Genomic DNA, 22,351 nt, shown 5'->3' on the forward strand with positions numbered 1-22,351 from the left:
AACTACTGACATCTCTTTGCCTAAACTAGAGATAATCTAGAGCTAGAAAAGTTGATTAAAATATTTTCATGATTATTTCAATGTCAAATGACATTGCTCGCCTTTTAAATATCAATGATTTATTGTTTATATCTGTAGTGTCTATTATTTTTGTTAATTCTTGAGGTTCACTTATAGATGAAATCATTACAAAAAAGGAAATTAACTTTGTCCCTAACATGTATTTGTCTTTTAAATTTCATCCAGAAGCTGGAAAGATGATTTGTTTTTGCTTTAATGGTAAGCTATTGGTCTGATTAGCATCGACTAGGCTATATTGGAAAAGTGGAATTCAGCTAATTCAAATTTCACTTTTTAATATCTAAGTGTACCCATCCATCCATCCAACCAGCCAACAAGTATTTATTGAGTAACTGCTATTTGCCTGGCACTATGTTAGGTTCTAGGGATTTACAAGTAAAGAAAACATCAATCATAGAGTAAATCTCTATGCCTAATTGGTTAAAAATTTACATGAGAAAGGTTTTATATATAGGTATTCATGCATTTATATGTTTTCTGTTTGAGGATATATGACTATATACTGTTCCTTGATGCTTGCCACAAGCCTGAATAGTTCATCTTTATCAGTTATAATTATCGTCTTACTTGATACTTCACATAAACACCCACTGAAGGCAAAATATTAACCTACACTGAGATGGCATGTAAATCTTTTCCTAGATATTTCCCACTACTGTGCTTTTGCACATTGCTGTTTCTTCTTCCTCTAGCTTTCTTCACTTGTCCACCCAGCAAACGCCTATTCATCATTCAAAACTCTGTCAGACATCATCTTCTATGAGGCCTTCCTTAAGCTCTTCTCAATAGAATTGACCCCCCTTTCCTCTGTACTATTTCTGGACTTTGTACATATTTGTATTTGCATTGTTATAAATATTCGCTAACATATCACTCATTATTTCTATACTGTAAGCTTCTTAAGAATAGAAACATTTGTTTCCTCATTTTTGCATCCCAAGTAATTATCAGAATGCATGGCTCATACGGGTATTCACTAAATATTTGCTGAACTGAACTGAGAAGCCATTCCCTCTACTATAACTTGTGGAATGCCACAGAAATATGTTACATTTTACTTTAAATCATATCATGATTAAAAATAAACACAATATTTTTGACTATTTAATAAGCAGTGGATTTCAACATTATATTTTCTTTTCTGATGAGAGAAATTATCATCCCTAAAAAGCCTAATAAAATTATATAGTTAGAAACACACTTTAAAAAAAATTCTGTTGTGCCCTTGCCCAACTCTCCTGACTTAGTGCCAACATCATGGTTATTACAGACTCATCCTATTCATACTGTGTTACAATTACTTGTTTATATACCCAAAGCCCCTCCTAGATGTAAACTCCTCAAGAGCCTGGCCCTTGTCATATCCACCTTTGTAGTCCTGGTGGACAGTAATGACTGTGAAAGGAAGGAGCTTAACAAGTGTTTGCTGAATGAATAAATAGCAGAATAAATAGGAGACAGTGAATAGAATAAAATCCTAGGGTCTCGCTTTCTATTAGGACCGTTCTGTGATTATCTTAAGTGCAGAAAATCTGCTAAATTCTAAATAAAGCTTTGACTTTGTTGTTGAGTAGGCTAACTTAGACTGTGTGAGTGTGGCAAACTAGGAAAATGAGTGAGAAGGAAAAACACCTTATTGTGCAAAACTTTTGATTTTATTTTGTCTTTTAAGTTTACACTGAAAGAAGTCTTTTCTAGTTTTGAAACACAGAATAGTGGATTGGGCAAGAGAAAAAATAACTGGGTTTTTTATTATGAAAAGAAATGGGTTTGTTACCTGACCAAGGAGGTGAAAGACTTATATGCTGAGAACTATAAAACATTAATAAAGGAAACTGAAGATTACTCAAAGAAATAGAAAGATATCCCATGCTCTTGGATTGGAAGGATTAATATTGTTAAAATGGCCATACTATCCAAAGCAATCTACAGATTTATTACAATCCCTATCAAATTACCCATGACATTTTTCACAGAACTAGAACAAATAATCCTAAAATTCATATGGAACCATAAAAGACCCAGAATTGCCAAAGCAATCCTGAAGAAAAAGAAGAAAGCAGGAGGCCTAACCCTCCCAGACTTCAGACAATACTACAAAGCTACAGTAATCAAAACAGCATGGTACTGGCACAAAAACAGACATATGAATCAATGGAACAGAATAGAGAGTACAGAAATAAACCCACACACCTACAGTCAATTAATCTTCAACAAAGGGGGCAAGAATATACAATGGGAAAAAGACAGTCTCTTCAGCAAGTGGTGCTGGGAAAGTTGGACAGCCTCATGTAAACCAATGAAGTTAGAACACACCCTCTCACCATGCACAAAAATAAACTCAAAATGGCTTAACAACTTAAATATAAGACACGACACCATAAAACTCCTAGAAGAGATCATAGGCAAAACATTCTCTGACATAAATTGTTAGGTCAGTCTCCCAAGGCAATAGAAATAAAAACAAAAATAAACAAATGGGACCTAATTAAACTTACAAGCTTTTGCACAGCAAAGGAAACCATAAACAAAACAAAGACAACCTACAGAATGGGAGAAAATATTTGCAACCAAAGCGACTGACAAGTGTTTAATTTCATACAGCTCATACAACTCAACAACAAAAAAACAAACAATCCAATCAAAAAATGAGCAGAAGACCTAAAGAGACATTCTCCAAAGAAGACAAAGATAGCCAAAGAGGCACATGAAAAGATACTCAACATTGCTAATTATTAGAGAAATGCAAATCAAAACTACAATGAGGTACCACCTCACACAGGTCAGAAAGGCCATCATTAAAAACTCTACAAATAACAAATGCTGGAGAGGGTATGGAGAAAAGGAGACCCTCCTACTGTTGGTGGGAATGTAAGTTGGTGCAACCACTGTGGACAACAGTATGGAGGTTCCTCAGAAAACTAAAAACAGAATTACCATATGATCCAGCAATCCCACTCCTGGGCATATATCCAGACAAAACTATAATTCAAAAAGATACATGCACCCCTCTGTTGACAGCAGCACTATTCACAATAGCCAAGACACGGAAACAACCTAAATGTCCATCGACAGAGGAATGGATAAAGAAGATGTGGTATATATATACACAATGGAATACTACTCAACTATAAAAAAGAACGAAATAATGCCATTTCCAGCAACATGGATGCAACTAGAGATCATCATACTAAGTGAAGTAAGTCAGAAAGAGAAAGACACATACCATATGATATCACTTATATGTGGAATCTAAAATATGACACAAATGAACCTATCTATGAAACAGAATCATGGACATAAAGAACAGACTTGTGGTTGCCAAGGGGGCAGGGGGTTGGGGGAGGGATGCAGTGGGAGGTTGGGGTTAGCAGATGTGAGCTATTATATATAGAATGGATAAATAACAAGGTCCTACTGTATAACACAGAGAACTATATTCAGTATCCTATGATAAACCATAATGGGAAAGAATATAAAAAAAGAATATATATATATATATGTATGTATAATGGAATCACTTTGCTGTACAGAAGAAATTAACACAGCATTGTAAATCAACTATACTTCAATAAAAAAATATTGATACAAGAAAAAAAGAAATAGGTTTGTTAAATATTTCACTGAAGTTCAAAAGCATTGGGGATCCTTTTCCCTCTACTAAGTCGGTATTAAATCCACAATTTCCTCGTATTCTAATTGTAGGTGATAGGATGATTTTTAATTGAGTCATTTGATGTTTTTTGTGATTTTTGGCAATATGAAAGTGTGGCTGCCTAGTAAAATCTCACCAGATGAACAGCAGAGTTAGATACTCTCTAACTTGCAGAAAATTATGTACACATGATTTTTACAACAGTAGCATTTGAAAAATGTGGTTAGTTAGTTTTGAAACTTTACTCAACTTTCAAGGAAATGTAACATCTATTAAATATATTATTACTCACTAGTGACTGGCAGTGACAGATATACTCATTAGGTGACCTTGAAAAGATGTTCTTTCTATAGGAACCATTTAATAAACAGTCATTTTTAAAATGAAAAATGTCAGATGAAGGTCTCAATTTTATGTTGTTTCTTTAAAACCACTTTAAAACCACGTAATAACAGTTTGTAAATATATGGAGCATACAAATGGCATAATTTTTCCTAAAAAGTAATTCTCTAATTTCTGTATCTTCTAGGACCCATTGACTTTAGTAAGTTAGCATCATAAATTATATCAATGTTGGGAAAAGTGTGAAATGGTGATATATAGCTATTACACTTTGCAATTTTCTAAGGCATTTCAAAAACAATACTCCAAAATTCTTAAATCAGTATTTGATTATTATTTAAATCAGATCAAATTTGATTTCTTCTTTATTTTCCAGACAAGGAAAATAGTATTGATAAATTATGGGACTAATCCCAAGTCATGGACCAGGTAGGAGAATTTAAAATCAGACTACAAAATCAGACTTAGTTCATTACTTTTTTCTCTGTCTCTGTGCACCTTTCATATTTTATATTTTCTTGCCCTTAATTTGCCTCTGCATTTCCATGTTAAATGAATTTTGATTATAATTTGATAGATATCCAAGTAACTGCATATGAAAATTCATTCATAAGGACTAGAGAAAAAAACCTTATATATTAAAACATTGTATGGGGAAATATAAAGATGAATACCATTAACATTTTTTCTACGAGATGAGCGTGCATATTTAAATATAACTAACCTGGGCAATTCAGCATGAGAATACTATAAGATTAATAAAGATTTTAAAAATATCAATAGCTGAACATAAGCAAGAAAAGTATGAAATGTTAATCACATCCCTGAGAAGGGACTCCAGAAATAAATTAGAAAAGTGTCAATCTCAAGGGTCCACTGAATCCAGCAAATAGAAGGGGCAGTCAGAAAAATGATACAAAAATGGTATTTAAAGTTGTTTCCAGAAATACTTCAATTTGATTATTATTAAATTTAGGGGAGACATAATCTGTGGTCGTCCTAAAGTGAAGTGACCTTTGACCTTCAAATTAAAAACACAGAGAGAAGCTCCTCATATTTGCCTTAGGAAAAAAGTTGCAGAACAATTTTCTAAAGTATTAAGGAACTTACCCGTTTCCATTTTTCCGTCCTGTGCTGCAGGCCCATCGGGAATCACGCTTTTCACCTGCAGAAACTCATCAGGCTCATCTCCACCAATGATGGTAAATCCAAACCCCATGTTGCTCTTTTTCAGTGTGGTGCTGAGAAATGTTCCCTTCAGCTGGGATGCATCCCGGGTAAAGAGTGGTTTTTCTACATTGGCCGATAGAAGTTAAAAAAGAAAAAGCACAGTTAAGGCATGTTCTTACATGGGGAAAAGCCAGCCACTGAGCAGCGATCCCAGGGGTAACTGTGGGGTTAATTACAGTAAATGCAAGCAGGCGTGACTTCAGGAGCACACCTCAAAGCACTTCCCACAAACGCAGAGCAGTCCCAAGCGTGCAGGGAAAGGTGAAAGAGCTGCGTGGTTTGGAGAGAGATTTTTTTGCCATCATTGTTTCCGTTCACTAAATTCACCTTCTTGTGCTTAAAAAGGGCTGAATCAACAGGTAAAGATAAAGCAGAGACTAAAATCATCCAGACACATCTGGATGCATTTCTCTTGTTCTGAAAAGGTCCAGGTAGGAGGTATGTGTGAGTGGCTGGTGCTGCCCCAAACCTTGAAGGAACAGGACTAGAAAACCGAAATGGACTATGTTGTTTCCAAAAAAATAGGCGCAGTGGAATATTAGCACCTCTTCAAACGTCTAAGCTGTTTAGAAAGAGTGCCTGGATGTGGGACTGAGTTAGCTTTTGCTTATATTATGAGATGCTATAAAGATAACCAGATAAATCCATTTCTACTGACCTGAGAGTGTTTAGTATACTCTAAAATGTGAGCAAGAGGCAAGCCAATATCTCTAGATATAATTATGAATGTAAAGGTAACATATTTTGTAATAATATGTTGACATGTTCAAATCATATACCTAAATAATCTGAACAGAACTTGAACCCACTCATAGAGCTTTAACTAGTAATTCGTTATTTAACATGCTTTTTCAGCTATGACCGGTAATAAGTATATTCCTATATATATTAAATGTTTTAAAAATAATAGTCATACTAGGAATTAGAATTAATATCTGCTTTAAATGTTATCACTGTCAAGTATTTTATATATTTTTTTTAGTTGTTCCATTTTGGGTGAAATGATTTGATATTTAAAACAGCCAAACTGTACATGGTGACTTAGTTAAGTATTCTGTTTGCTGTTGTTCCATTTTAGGTGATGTGTAATGGACAAACTATAAAGTCATGAGTCATGATATTGGAATTTTACTTTGTCTATTTACATATCTCATATATCTTTGTGAAGAAGACAGAGCACTTCTTTAAAATATAAATAAAAAACACACATAATCTTGTCACCTCCGTTTCCTTTATGAAAGTAAAGTTTACAATTTGGAGAGAAGTTCAACCGTGAGACCTTTACATTCATCCTTATTGTGCTGTAGTGATATGGCGTGAAATCAACCGTAGGCACATCTAGACTTCCCGACGACCAGAGCCTCCTTCGTGCTTCCACGTGTGAGTGAGAGCCCACTAAGATGTGAAAAGTGTGTGCAGCATCTCATCCCCGTATGTGGCTCCAAGGTGAAGTGAGGTGCAGCAAGCAACCCAGGACATACCGATGCACCCGGGCCTCCAGGCCAGGTGGCACCCATAGTAAGACAGGTCACTCACGCTGCGTGACTGCTCCCGGGCAGCGTGGGGGCAGGCGGGTTTAGGCCTAGGTACTGTCGATGAGGAGCTGTCTACTGTCACAGAGGAGAACAAGCCTCATTCGTGTGCTAGGTCATTTGAGGACAAACTTATGAGTCTCTATGGATCTCTGCAGTTTATGGTACCACCGTCATACCCGTTCAGCTCTACCTGGCAACGTGCTGTAAATTCCTATAAGGTGCTACCCGAGGCGTTACCTTCATTCGTGAATGCTAAATGCATGAGTTTAGAGACAGAGCAAACACCCAGCTGAAGCTAATTGAGGGGTCTGGGGAAAGCAAATCAATTATATGAAATGGTCCAAGCTAAAGGCCTATTTGGAGAGCAGGCAGTTCGATAGACAGTGTTTCTCTTTGAAACACTGCGTGTTGACAGGTACTAACCTCGGAAGCCTGGGGCCTGCAGAGGCTTTGTTCCAAGTTCTGTGTGGGGCATGTTATGCTGCTGTAGCTTCCTTTTTGCTTCCAGGACAGGGTTTTCAAACTGTGTTCTTCTATTTATGTGGCTGAAAAATAAAATTTCAAATTAGGATAACAGTGGGGCAAAGTCATTTAAGAGAACATAGGAATAGCTCTAGCTGAATGTCCCACCAGCACGCAGTCAGGCCTCTGCTGGGGCTGGCCTGTGTACGGTGCGCATTTCCGGGACAAGAGCAGAGCTCTCAATGGCTCTATCATATGGTATTGTATTTAAGTTATGCATGATTCGGCCAAAAGAACTAGAATGTGAACTTGCTTTCTGGTCTACTGTGTTAGTTTGAGACGAGTTTGGTGCATGCAAATAAATGGCCAACAAATGAAATTTATACCAAATGGTGCTGAAGAAAAAAGTATTTGTAAAGTATTTCTAAGCTTTGTAAAGTCCCAATATCCAACAGGATAAGTATAAGGTCAATTCACTGATTGCTTTACTTTGAGAGCGACTGAAGTCCACACATTTTAGAATCAGACAGACTTGGATTAAAGGACTGGGCGGAAACACTTCTAAGGATATTTACAGAAGTTGTGGAATACCTGTAGGATGACTGATACTGAGATCAGTCAAAAGCAGAGCATTTACATTCTCCCTAGTGAGACAATAAACTTCTAGATATCAGACACAGAGCATCTTTAAGCAAGTGTGGATCAGCTAAACCAAGGGCTTAGAGTTTAAGAATTTCTTATAGTATTCTTACAGTGTGATGCATTCTTGTATAAAGTTTAGAGTTCCTTGTCCATGGAGAGGGTGGGAACCACAACCCTGCCTAGCAGCAGTGTCGAGTAGCTCTTTTTCTACATATACATGCCCCACTAGAGGGGTGGCATGTACACTGATTTTGATTCTTTGTACAAACAAAAATAGGATTATTGTATGAGAGCATGAAGAGGAGAGAGGGCTTAGAAGAGGAATGAACAATTACTCAGTACTTAACTCTGTGCCAGGTACTACATATAAATTTCCTCAGTCAAGTCTCATTGCAACAGTCTTGAATTCTAATTATGCCCATTTTAAAGGTCATGAGACTGACACACAAGAGGTCAAATGACTTGCTCTAAATCACGTGCCTAGAAGTGAAAACGCTGGGAATTGACCACATCTGTCTCTAAAGTTCACCCTTTACCTACATACCTTCTCTTTTCAATGTATGGTTTCACATTGACGAGTGTACACGTACTTAATGTGCACACACGCACACACAATCCTCTTATTTTAGGTCTATAAATACACGTAAGAAAAGGAAGGAGGTAAAAGAAACAAAATCTCAACAACCAATTTTCTGTTAGTATAAGTCAGATAATTCCTGGTGAGACAGAAAAGCGATTGTCAGAAACACAATAAGACGACTGCAGTATCTAGTTACTTCCTCATGAGGTCGGGGCAGGGGAGCTGCTGCCACACAGGCTCTGGAGTCACTTAGTCCTGGATTCAAAATCCAGCTCTGCCACTTGATTTGCTGTGTGGCCTTGCACAAGTTATTAAGTCTGAACCTCAGTGTCTGCATCTCTAAGATGGGCACAGTATTGGCTTCCTCCTGGGTGGTTGTGAGGATTCAATGAAATAATGAATATTGGCCCAGGGTTTCAAGCATAGCAGCAGCTGTTATCATCATGGCCACCACCATCATCATCTTATCATCACTGACACTGTCCTCATTTTGAGTCCAGAGAGGAGGCTTTACCGGGGGGAGGGTCTTTAAAAGCACCAGAACCTCTCACTAATATTGCCGCTGGTATAGGTTAGGATGCTATTTACGAAAGGGGTGATTATAACAATGTTCTTTGGTAATGGAACTCACTGGTATGGGGTTCAAAGTAAATGTGTCTTACGTAAGATTATTTTCCATTGGAAGTAAAAGCTACTGTACTGCTCTTGTCACCAAGGGGTCACCATGATCTGTGGTGTGTAGTGAACTACAGTATGGAGCTTTCAAAGTTTCCTTAACTCCGTAAACTCTGACAGCACCACTCTATATCAGGAGGGGCAAATTTGAAGCCCCTCTTCCCTCTTCTCCATTGTCTCTTACTAAAATCCTTTGAAATCTTCCTATTACCTAAAGAAATATTATTCCTGACTCTGCCCTTACTCATCTCCATATCTTCTCCTTTGGCTGCACCACCACATGCACCTTTTGCTTTGGATACACTCGGAGCCACTCAAATCAGCAACACCCTATCAAGCCTCTTCTCTTTTCCCGTGAGACTCAGAGCATTAGTGGTGTAGCAGCTGAAGCTAGACAGCCTGGGTTTGAGGTGGCATCTTAGGCAAATTACTAAACTCTCTGAGCATCAATATTCTCATCTGTAAAATGGGGACATTAATATTTACTTCTTGGAGTTGCTGTGAAGATAAGAGAAATAATGTTTGCAAAGTACAGATATACAGGGAGGACCCCGCAATTGTAAGGTATAGTTGTTCTTTATTTTCAAAGTATAGTTATTCTCTATTACTATTATTTATAAGTGATGTTGCTGTTATTGTCATTATTATTACAATGTTTTTTCCATCTGTTCCATAACTCCTTCTCCAACCTCACCCAGCAACATTCTCTGCCTGTGTCGTGCTCCTCCCCTTGGCTGTCATAAAACCTTCAACAGACTTCTGTCATCACAGTTATTTATTTTCTTACACCCTGCCTCATAGTCAAGAGAATCTGAGGCCCTTTTAAAGAACAACAACAAGGAAAAGTAAACAAAATCCAGGGTGATGTTAGTTGAGTCTAGGTGGAAGATCAATAGACAAAATTAATAATATAGGATCCTATTTGTTTACTAAAGTTATGTTGCAAATTAGCTTTGAGCTTTCAAGCTGCTAATTCAGCAAGAAAGAGAAACCAGTTATATTCTTCACAGTATTTAAGATAAACTCAAGACAGCTGTTCTGAAGGACATAGTATTCCTGTTACTGAGTCTCTTGAGATCATTCTTTCCAGGTCTTGGGTAAAGGTGTTTCTGTGATGTAGTATACAACATCCTAAATGATAATGACACAATAATGAATTTAGTAACCTTATCATACTGTGTTTTATAATTGATTTTCATGTTTATTTCCTTCTCTAGACTGTGCACACCTGTATACAGGATCCACGTGTTATTCAACTTTGTATACTAAGCACTGGACATAGTGAGAGATAATATTTTTTTTGTTAAATGATGAATATGTGTTTTAAAACTTTTGTCTGCAAATATATGTTACTAATTTTGAGAAATCAGAAACAGTTCTGAGGTGTACCGAAGTATCAGCTTTCTTCATTTCCTATCTGTTCTGTTTCTGTTTTTCTAGGTCGTTGTTCATCATATACATAACTTTATCCTTAGAAAATACATTACAAGAACTTTCTGGGGTAGATTTACTATACAGTTGGGTTCCTCCAACTTGCTACCTGCATATAATTACTTCCTTAGAAAAGTCATAGCCACTTGCTTTATGGAAACTATGTTGAAAAGATTCCATTCACCATCAAAGTGAAGTTCTACATTTCACAGAGAATGAAAATACCAATGAACTTGTCTGGTATGACTTGTACCTGACAAAGAGTGGAAGCTGGGATGGCTTTAGTGTCCTGAGCTAATTGCTACAGAACATTTGCATTGTCACAAATAAAGTCATCCATTTAGAATTTAAAATGCTCCCAAGCTTTAAAAGACCTATTACAAAGAAATATGATTGTTGCTGAATAGAGAAGCCTTGTCTTCCTTGTGCTTCCAATAAGAATAGTTTGAAGTCCTTTTAGCAAGGATTTGGGGGACTTACAATGTGTAAAAGGATATGAATGACAAATGTCATCCTCCTCCTCATTGTTTAGGCTCTGTGAGAGAATTATTAGCTAGTTCATCCAGCTCTGTACTGAACAGGAGCCTGGGAAGCTACCAAGAGTTCTTATTCTTTAGTTAAATCTAGTTTATTATCATATTTTAGTAATAGAATTTTTAGGTGTTAAGAGCTAAGGGGGTAAGAGACATTTTCTGAGGAGGGTAGATCCCAACAACCCCATTTCCTTTTACAAAAAAGAAAGACTACTGATATGAGATCCTTCCATGCGGGAATGGCAAAGGGAACAGGATATTCAAGGATGACATTCCATCACCTTCTCTCTTTGCCAGTACAGTCACTCATTTGCAGCTTAATTCCTCCCTCCCCTTTTCATTATGGAATGGAATGGAAACTTAAGATAAGTTCGTATGTGGCAGTACTTTGTAGCTCTGGATGAACCTGAAGAACTTAAAAAGCAAACAAAAACGGAAAGGACTCAGGCCCACCCTAACTCAACTGAGCCACAATCTCCAAATGGGGTACGGGCATTGACATTTTTTAAAAAAAGCTTCCCAGATAACTCTATAGTGCAGCGAGGGTTGCAATCCCCTAAGTTAGAAGTTGAGAAGGTGTGAGAAGGTAGTTGAATAAGGACTTTCTTGCCTTATTCAACTGGAAGTCTCTTTTTCTGTGTAGGGCCCTGGGGAATACTAGGAAATGCTCTTTTGCTCTAGAAGAGAGGACACGTGCCAACAAAAGGGTGAGGCATGCACAGAGGGAAGGAAATCTTTGCAGCTGATGGATGATATGCTGCCAAAGGTAGTCCCAGCTCAGAGTCCTGTGTGACTGCCACCTCCTTCACCGTGGGGAAGCAATGGAAGAAACAGGGGGAAAGTCGTACATCCTGAGCCCATCAGTACACACAGGACAGGTCTGGTGGGTGATGAAGGCCATCACCTGACCCTCACTACCAGTGCTCCCTCCATATTCCAGCTTGTTAACTCTCCACCTTGCTTCTCCTGGGTTTTTGGAGAGGGGAACTTTTAGTGCACAGTCACAAATGACACCTTTTGTACCCACTGGTCACTATCACATCATCTTGACTTCAGTTGACAGATTAGGAATGGATCTTTGGCTCAATGTGAGAGACGAAGAAAGCAACTTTCGAGTGGAGATTGTACCACGAGTAAAATATTTCCAAGATGATCAAGGTGGCTACACTAATTACTCCAATGCATGAGGTAGCCAGTGCTCAATAAATATTTGTTGAATAAATGCCTGGAGGGAGGCAGGCATGTATGAAAGGTCATAGATCTCGCTGTTTTCTAGTTTAACTCTCCCATAAAATGTATGTTGTGACAGAACTTATGGTGAAGCTTAGGGCCAACTTATGTGCTATAACCAATCTGCATTTGGGTAATGATCCATGGAATCCTTCAAAACAGAGAATCTTTCAAGACTTTCTCGTGATAGTGAAAAAGTCATCCCACTTCGGTGATGAAAGATTTGGATCTGCTGTCTTGTGTTACAACAGAAATGTGCTCAAATGGCAAAGCACTACATTAGGGACAAAATATGGGAGCACCAGGAGGCAGCTACTCAGCACTGGGTGTGGGAAGGTTGGCTTGGGGTTTGGGGTTGCAGCTCAGTATGTCATCCCTTCTATGCAAACCTGCTCCTTTTGGGGCTTCCCAACATCTATTTTACCGGGAGCATTTTTTTTTTTTTAAAGAGAGAATAATTCCTGAATGGAATCACAGTATGAATTTCCGGGTTGCTTGGAATTCCATAGGTTCTCCTTGACCCTAATTCTGACTCCCATACTTCTGGATGGTCAGGAAAGTATATGTTGCCTCCTCATCTGAAGCCCTAAACTGTAGCTACAATGGTAGCCAAACACACACACTGCCCCCTCCCTGTCTGTATTTTTATTCATTTAAATACAAGCTTTGAGAAGACCCCATAAAGTTTTCTCTACTATCCAGTTGAGATAGATGGAATAAAATCTTCCTCTTGCTTCAGAAGCTAAGAGAAGGTAATAACTCTACAGGGATCTTCTGGGGCCAACCCTCTCGATAGAAGGCAGGACACTGTGTTAAGAGCTTGGTCACTGCAGTCACATTGCTGGCATTCACATCCAAGCCCCACCACATCCTAGGCATATGATCTTTCGCACATTATTTACCTTCCCTGTGCTTCAGAACTTTTCATCTATAAAGCTGGGATAAAAGTAAGACCACCTCATAAAGCTGTTGTGCATATTAAATAAATTAAAATGAGTAAATCACTTAAGACCAGTGCCTGGATGTAAGTACTCAATAGATGCTACTGTGATTCATCAGATATTTGTTTCTCAAATGGTCTTTGCTAGGCACTTTGGTAGTGGGCGCAGGTAGGGGCAAAGATCAATCAGACACACAGTCTAGCAGGGGAGATAAAACAGAAACAAAAAGAACTATAAAATAGGCTTTCCATAATATGATGTATGCCTTACGGTGCTTTGAAAATCTAGATTAAAGACTAATGTTTTAAATATACCTTATTTAAAAAAAATGAGCTTTGGATAAATGGAAGAATTAAATCTATTTTACTTGGAGCATTTTTTAAAAACAGACTAATTGAATCCCGCCTCTTGAAAGATTTCTTCCCAATTCTAACACTTAAGTGATAACTTTCTATAAATGTCCATTCATTATTCCCTACTGTACCTGAGGGAAATGTGAATTTGCTTTATGAATGTGGGTGGGAAGACTGAGTCACGTGTTACTTTCTCTTGCTCTTTCTGGACATGAGGGTGTCTGATCTGGGGACATAGTGTCCAAGTGGGAGGTGGAATCACGGTCAACTGAGAAGCGTATTTTTATATTTGTGCTGAAACTCTCATAGCTAAGGAGTCTGTCCTCCATTCCCCACCGGGCAGAGCTTCCCAAATGTGGATATATTTTCAGATAAATGAGCTCTCTTCCCTTCCCTAGTAGTAGTGGCAAGTTATTTAGCTGGCATTGATTTGTAATGTGTATTTTATGTGTATCTTATCTATAAGGGGGATTCATCGCTTAGCCATTACTATTTACCAATTACTTGGAAAACTTGATATTTTACTCTCAGCAGAAATGACACTGTGCACTGTCAATCGTGCCGTGAAGCCCCCAGGACCTGCAAGATACATAGACTCATTTTTTAAAATTTCAGAGCCAGTAGGCATGCATTTAAAAATGTTTTTTATCCATCCCTTCCCTCTCTTAAATTTTATTGCTGGGTGCAGGAGGAGGTTATTGTTATCAAAGGTAACAATAGATTGAGCAAAAGTGGTGAGTCATAAACTTAGAGGGAGAATAGAGCTTAGCTAGAAGGAGACCACAAGACTACACTATTGCAACATCTTTCAGTGTTAAGAGACAAGACTAGATCAATTCTCCTCCACTGGTGTCTGCCAACCCTGACTCACTGGCTTTAGTCCTTTAAGTCTCATGTACACTTTCATGAATGTATCAGTGTGCTAGGCACTGGGAACACAAAAATGAATACAGCACAACCCCTTCACCAAGGGGGCCCATACTCCAATGGGGCAGACACACATGTTGGGTGACCAACCACCCCAGGTTTGTCTAGGACTAAAGCGTTTCCCAGGGTGCGGGACTTCCTTTTCTAAAACCTGGACTATCCTGGGTAAATTGGGCTGAGTTGGTCCCTCTATAAGCGGTCAGAAAATTTGTATGCACAAAGTGGGGACTCCAAAGAAGAAAAGACAACTTAGTCTGATGGTTCAGGGAAGCTTCACAAAGGAAGTGACACTTAAGCAGATTCTAAGAGGATAGATGTATTTTGCCAGATGGAGAAGGAGGCACTTTAGGAAGAGAATAGTGGATTCAAAGGTGTTTGGGACTATCCATCCTGCTTAGCCAGAGTATGGGGCTCGTGAATACACACATGCGTATGTTTGCGTGTGGGTGGTGCCGTGAGAGCAGGAGGCATGGGGGAGAGGATGAGCTTCAAGACGGGGAGGATACTTCCAAGCCATGGGATAAGGTTTTGTTTTGTTTCAAGTTTCCCTACTTCCATTATGGCTTTAGTCTAATGGCTGGCCATAACTTGGAAAGTCTCCATCCTGGAGGATGTGCCTTATTCCTGAACTTGGGGGGATTACAGAATGAGTTTTGCCATATTAACCACATAGGAAAAGTTGCAGTGTTCCCTAGAATTGCCAGTCATTTCAGCATCATTTAGTCGTTACCTCCAATGTACTGGTTATTGTACTTACCCGGTGTTATGAGGATGGACAAGATGCTCTCTGACTGTGAAGAATCACATTACCCAGGGAACTAGACCTTACAATGTGCTGGGAAGGGTGAGAATAATCTGACTTGTAATATACTATATGTTGAACTGGATTGCAATTTATTAATAACTTAGGTATGAGTTGTTAAAATGTGAAGTCACAATATAGCCTAAGTCTACTGAACTCCAAAAAATACGATTCAGTATTAAAAACCTGTGCATACACATCACTCATATATAATGTTAGACGTACACAGCCACGGGTACAGGAATACTTTGGGCCTGACATCAAGGTGAGTCAGAGAATTACCAAGGACACTCGGAACAGTGAGGAATCATGAAGGCGACATCACTAATGTCTAGGATTATCCAGGAAGGAGGGAGTCAGGGAAAGAGTGCCAGTGAGGGGAGATGGACATGACTGGGAACAAGGCTGTGAGATTTTGAAAGTCAACATGATAGGAAGATAATTCCAACTTTATATAATAGCAAACCTCCCCAGGTTTCCAAGTCTAATATTCAGAGTGAGAAAAAGATTAAAAAAATATTATTCTTGACTACTGAGTCTTTAACACTGTTAAGACCAGAGAAAAATAAAACACATAGCTATTCCTTTCATATGTTAGAAAGTAATGCAGAAAGAATTAGAAAACAAACCAAAATTAAAAGTACTTTTGATGAGTCTTAGGGAGATAAAGATCTTTTGCCGGATACCTAGAATCTGCAGAGAACCTTTCAATACCTTGCCATTAATAAGTGGCCATGGGGCCTGACTGGGCAGGAGCCTGTCATTCTGAGAAGATAAGGACCCTGGGAAGATAAGAAAGGCATGGAAGAGAAGTGGGAAGAGAGGATAAAGGTTCAGCAGAACCAAGAGCAAAGAAAGGTGGCAGTAAGTTGCTTCATTGTTGTTTTTAATAGATTGCTTTTTGGGGAAAACTATTGTTGCAGAGTTTTATATAATTAACACACGATGTCTAAAATTATGCCGTTACGAGAAGAGCAAAGTTCTGAGATGACAGTTTCATGTATCTGTAACAGGGGATGTATTTTTATGTAACTTGTTTGTTCCTTTGCACAATACACATGGAGGGTTGGCGAATTTAGGCTCCCATGTTGGCTGAGCTTGTATTTTCCATTCTAAAGCTGCAAATAAAGAAGATGAAAGGTGTGATGTTGGATATTGCACGAGAACGTTCCATCTTGCATGCTTTTAAAGTTACTTAGTTGCTGTTCAGATTTAAATTCTGTTTAACAGATGCCACATTTGTGGAAAGAAATAGTTGTTTGACAAATGAATGTCAGCCTTGTAAATAAAAGACAGAATAATGGGAGAACGGTGGGTAGTAGCGAGAGATGGGAACTAATATTCATTGAGTAAATACTATATGCCAAACCCTCAGGTAAATATGTTCCTTGCTTTCAATTCAGCGGCTCCTCAGAGAGGGTAAACAATTTTCTGCAGTTCTCACAGTAAGAAGCAGATACGTGAATCAAACCCACCTCTGTGCAGTGCCAACTCCAAAACATTGATTTAGGTGGTTCTGACACAAATATACATTTACTTTTCAACGATACATCTTATGTATATGTAGGCTTGGGCTATCTTTAGTAATCTGTGAGGACTTCAGCCAGGTGATTCTCAATTATCAGTGTTATTTGTGAAACTGGAAACTTTCACGGCATTGTAAATTACATGCTGGTTTTTGGAAGATAAAACCGTGAAAATATAGCACATTATTTTGATTATTAAATGATTTTTTTAAAGAACCCAATGATTATGTGCATAGAAATAGGGGCTGAATATGTTTTATAAGAAAACATATATGTGTGTGTATGTTTTGCATATTGTAAAAAGTGAGCAATGAAATGATAATGAGAATATGGGTGAGGAGCCAGGAGACCGGCTTTGGGTGACCTAGTTTTCAAACTAGAAGAGTGTCCTCCAAGGGTTGCCTTTTAGCCTCGCTTAGGGCTAATCCTAACTCTACTTTTCTTGAACTTTGCCCTTACCAACTCTGGACATTGAACATGGGCCACTGTCTCTGGCAATCACGATAATGATAATAAGATTCTGCACTAATATTTATGAGTAAGGTTCGAGTTGTATGTGAGTGAGAATGGGGGTAGTCAATAATAACAACTACGTATGTCTTGTCTCAAACCTTGAAAAGGACAGGTTAGGTCCTGCTGAAGTCCAGTGATACAATAAGAAATGAAAACATGGTACTTACTCAATTACTTACAGAAATTCCTTATGTGGTAACAAGGGGGAACCTCGAGTGCAGGTAAGACCTCCCCTTGATGCTCACATAAGAGTTACCTGTAAATGGTGGATTAGGCCGTGAGCAGTAACATAGGTGAGGGGAGCCACCTGCACTCTGGTTTCCTCAATCTCACATGGACCTATTGGGCTTCTCCAGAGTGAAAGCCACTTACAATGAGTCTCAGTTATCATTCTCTGTTATTTTTAAGATCAAACAAGTGTTTGAAGTTTAAACCACATTTGAAGATTAAGTCTACCTCTCACTACCTTTGTAAAGTTCCCCTAATATCTCTGAACTGCAATGGGCTCATCTGTAAATATCCTATTCACCTCACAGGACTGTTTTGAAGAGAAATATGTGAAAGTGTTTAAAGATGAAGCACTGTATAGATTTTAATATTATCTTGTTGTACTGAGAGTATGGGAGTCAAGTGTGACTTAAATATGGACAGCATCAGGTCTCTTAATTTCTGTCCTGGGCTGCAACTCTATTTCTACCACCTACGAGCTTGATGGTCTGGCTTCTTTAAGTTTCTCTGTCTGTAAAACATGAATAATAGTATCTAACATACAGTGTTGTGGTAATGACTAAATGAATTATGTAAAATGCTTAAAACATACCAAGTGCTTAGTAGACGGTAGCTATTAATATGACTTTTCTGGGTTGACTGATATTTATTAACTATTTACATATTAAGTCAATGCCCCCAACTAACTTACTAAGTAATATTACAGGAAAAAGAAAGATAATCATTCCTATCATTTTATCTATCTGAAAATATATTCATATGTTTTTTGATGCCCAATTAAAACTGGAAAAAGTGAAGTAAGAATGAAATGAGGGGACTTTGTCAACCTCTATATATGAGTGTTGTGCTTAATGGAAATTTGAACTAAGCTCTTTTCATTATGACAGACTCAATAAATGGTACTTAATAAGCTTTCAGAAACCACACACCTAATGGTGAGGAGTTTCTTCTGGACTAAATTAATGCAAATTTAATTTTATTGGTTTATCAAAGCAAATGGTCTCTTTTTGCCTATAGTAGATCCGGTTAAGCTCAGCCACAGAACATAATTTTTCTTGATAATTTAAAAGTTCATCTTACTTAGCTAGATTGAACATATGAAATTTGATAATAAAAAATGTGTGATCCGTCCATTTTTATTACACAATTAGCTGTCTATTATAAGATAATTACATCTAAAGTCATCTGTTAAACACTAGTAATAAATAATGTTTAACAATGTCACTGTACTATAAAAAAAGGAAAAAAATATCCTTTCAAATGTATTCAGCTTTGACAGCAGTGAGAAAAATATAGTTCTTACCTGACTTTTTGTTTATAACCTTATCTTTATCTTTCTGACTTTTTATTTAATGATAATCAGTCTCATATCTGTTGATACCTAATACATTTCTACTTTTTGTAAGAGCTTTGAAAGGAGATTCTATTATAATAATCCACCCTTTTTGTAAGTCTTCTTTCTTTAACACTCACATGATGGGATTGTTAGAAAAATTAAAATAAAATAAAAGAATGGTAATATATGTTATTGTCTAGCCAAATAACAAGCAGAAATGGAAAGAAAATGCTTTTACATTTTAAGTACTCTTTGATCAGCAGGCATAATGAGAAAATAACGAGGCTTATTTAACCAGGAAAATGGCTGCCGGAGCCTGAACCAAGATGGTGGAGTAGAAGGACACGCTCTCACTCCCTCTTGTGAGAACACCAGAATCATAAGTAGCTGCTGGACAATCATCGACAGGAAGACACTGGAAGTCACCGAAAAAGATACCCCACATCCAAAGACAAAGGAGAAGCCACAATGAGATGGTAGGAGGGGCACAATCACAGTAAAATCTAATCCCATAACTGCTGGGTGGGTGACTCACAGACTGGAGAACACTTATACCACAGAAGTCCACCCACTGGAGGGAACGTTCTGAGCCCCATGTCAGGCTTCCCAACCTGGGGGTCCGGCAATGGGAGGAGGAATTCCTAGAGAATCAGACTTTGAAGGCTAGTGGAATTTGATTGCAGGACTTCGACAGGACTGGGGGAAACAGAGACTCCACTCTTGGAGGGCACACACAAAGTAGTGTGCGCATTGGGACCCAGGGGAAGGAGGAGTGACCCCTGGGGAGACTGAACCAGACCTACCTGCTAGTGTTGGAGGGTCTCCTGCAGAGGCGGGGGGTGGCTGTGGCTCACCGTGGGGACAAGGACACTGGCAGCAGAAGTAATGGGAAGTACTCCTTGGAGTGAGCCTTCCCAGAGTCTGCCATTAGCCCCACCAAAGAGCCCAGTTAGGCTCCAGTGTTGGGTTGCCTCAGGTCAAACACCAACAGGGAGGGAACACAGCCCCACCCATCAGCAGTCAAGTGGATTAAAGGTTTACTGAGCTCTGCCCACCAGAGAAACAGTCAGCTCTACCCACCACCAGTCCCTCCCATTAGGAAACCTGCACAAGCCTCTGAGATAGCCTCATCCACCAGAGGGCAGACAGCAGAAGCAAGAAGAACTACAATCCTGCAGCTTGTGGAACAAAAACCACATTCACAGAAAGATAGACAAGATGAAAAGGCAGAGGGCTATATACCAGATGAAGGAACAAGATAAAACCCCAGAAAAACAACTAAATGAAGTGGAGATAGGCAACCTTCCAGAAAAATAATTCAGAATAATGATAGTGAAGATGCTCCATGACCTTGGAAAAAGAATGGAGGCAAGGATCGAGAAGACGCAAGAAATGTTTAACAAAGACCTAGAAGAATTAAAGAACAAACAAACAGAGATGAACAATACAATAACTGAAATGAAAACTACACTAGAAGGAATCAATAGCAGAATAACTGAGGCAGAAGAACGGATAAGTGACCTGGAAGACAGAATGGTAGGAATTCACTGCTGCGGAACAGAATAAAGAAAAAAGAATGAAAAGAAATGAAGACAGCCTAAGAGACCTCTGGGACAACATTAAACGCAACAACATTCGCATTATGGGGTCCCAGAAGGAGAAGAGAGAGATAAAGGACCCGAGAAAGTATTTGAAGAGATTAGAGTTGAAAACTTCCCTAACATGGGAAAGGAAATAGGCACCCAAGTCCAGGAAGCGCAGCGAGTCCCATACAGGATAAACCCAAGGAGAAACATGCCGAGACACATAGTAATCAAATTGGCAAAAAGTAAAGACAAAGAAAAATTATTGAAAGCAGCAAGGGAAAAATGACAAAAAATATACAAGGGAACTCCCATAAGGTTAACAGCTGATTTCTCAGCAGAAACTCTACAAGCCAGAAGGGAGTGGCATGATATACTTAAAGTGATGAAAGGGAAGAACCTACAACCAAGATTACTCTACCTGGCAAGGATCTCATTCAGATTTGATGGAGAAATCAAAAGCTTTACAGACAAGCAAAAGCTAAGAGAATTCAGCACCACCAAACCAGCTCTACAACAAATGCTAAAGGAACTTCTCTAAGTGGGAAACACAAGAGAAGAAAAGGACCTACAAAAACAAACCCAAAACAATTAAGAAAAGGGTAATAGGAACATACATATTGATAATTACCTTAAACGTGAATGGATTAAGCTCCAACCAAAAGACACAGGCTCGCTGAATGGATACAAAAACAAGACCCGTATATATGTGGTCTACAAGAGACCCACTTCAGACCTAGGGACACACAAAGACTGAAAGTGAGGGGATGGAAAAAGATATTCCATGCAAATGGAAATCAAAAGAAAGCTGGAGGAGCAATACTCATATCAGATAAAATAGACTTTAAAATAAAGAATGTTACAAGAGACAAGGAAGGACACTACATAATGATCAAGGGATCAATCCAAGAAGAAGACATAACAATTATAAATATATATGCACTCAACATAGGAGCACCTCAATACATAAGGCAACTGCTAACAGCTGTAAAAGAGGAAATCAACAGTAACACAATAATAGTGGGGGACTTTAACACCTCACTTACACCAATGGACAGATCATCCAAAATGAAAATAAATAAAGAAACAGAAGGTTTAAATGACAAAATAGACCACATATATTTAATTGATATTTATAGGACATTCCATCCAAAGACAGCAGAGTACACTTTCTTCTCAAGTGCGCACGGAACATTCTCCAGGATAGATCACATCTTGGGTCACAAATCAAGCCTCAGTAAATTTAAGAAAATTGAAATCATATCAAGCATCTTTTCTGACCACAACGCTATGAGATTAGAAATGAATTACAGGGAAAAAAACGTAAAAAACACAAACACATGGAGGCTAAACAATACGTTACTAAATAACAAAGAGATCACTGAAGAAATCAAAGAGGAAATCAAAAAATACCTAGAGACAAATGACAATGAAAACACGACAATCCAAAACCTATGGGATGCAGCAAAAGCAGTTCTAAGAGGGAAGTTTATAGCTATACAAGCCTACCTCAAGAAACAAGAAAAATCTCAAATAAAGAATCTAACCTTACACCTAAAGGAACTAGAGAAAGAAGAACAAACAAAACCCAAAGTTAGCAGAAGAAAAGAAATCATAAAGATCAGAGCAGAAATAAATGAAATAGAAACAAAGAAAACAATAGCAAAGATCAATAAAACTAAAAGCTGTTTCTTTGAGAAGATAAACAAAATTGATAAACCATTAGCAAGACTCATCAAGAAAAAG

General features: G+C 38.3%; 1 protein-coding gene across 5 annotated transcripts in view; it reads right to left on the minus strand.

The window, feature by feature from the left end:
• The window catches only part of MAGI2 (membrane associated guanylate kinase, WW and PDZ domain containing 2), a 1,327,276-nt gene that overhangs the window by 301,049 nt on the left and 1,003,876 nt on the right, over positions 1-22,351 (minus strand). For all 5 annotated transcript variants that reach the window (XM_061198469.1, XM_061198467.1, XM_061198466.1 and 2 more), the window contains exons 8-9: positions 7,267-7,388; positions 5,189-5,371 (exon numbers count right to left, since the gene is read on the minus strand). In XM_061198469.1, the coding sequence (XP_061054452.1) occupies positions 5,189-5,371; positions 7,267-7,388 (305 nt within the window). The remainder of the gene's footprint in view (positions 1-5,188; positions 5,372-7,266; positions 7,389-22,351) is intronic.

This window comes from Eubalaena glacialis, chromosome 8, assembly GCF_028564815.1.
Source record: "Eubalaena glacialis isolate mEubGla1 chromosome 8, mEubGla1.1.hap2.+ XY, whole genome shotgun sequence".
Lineage (NCBI taxonomy): Eukaryota > Metazoa > Chordata > Mammalia > Artiodactyla > Balaenidae > Eubalaena > Eubalaena glacialis.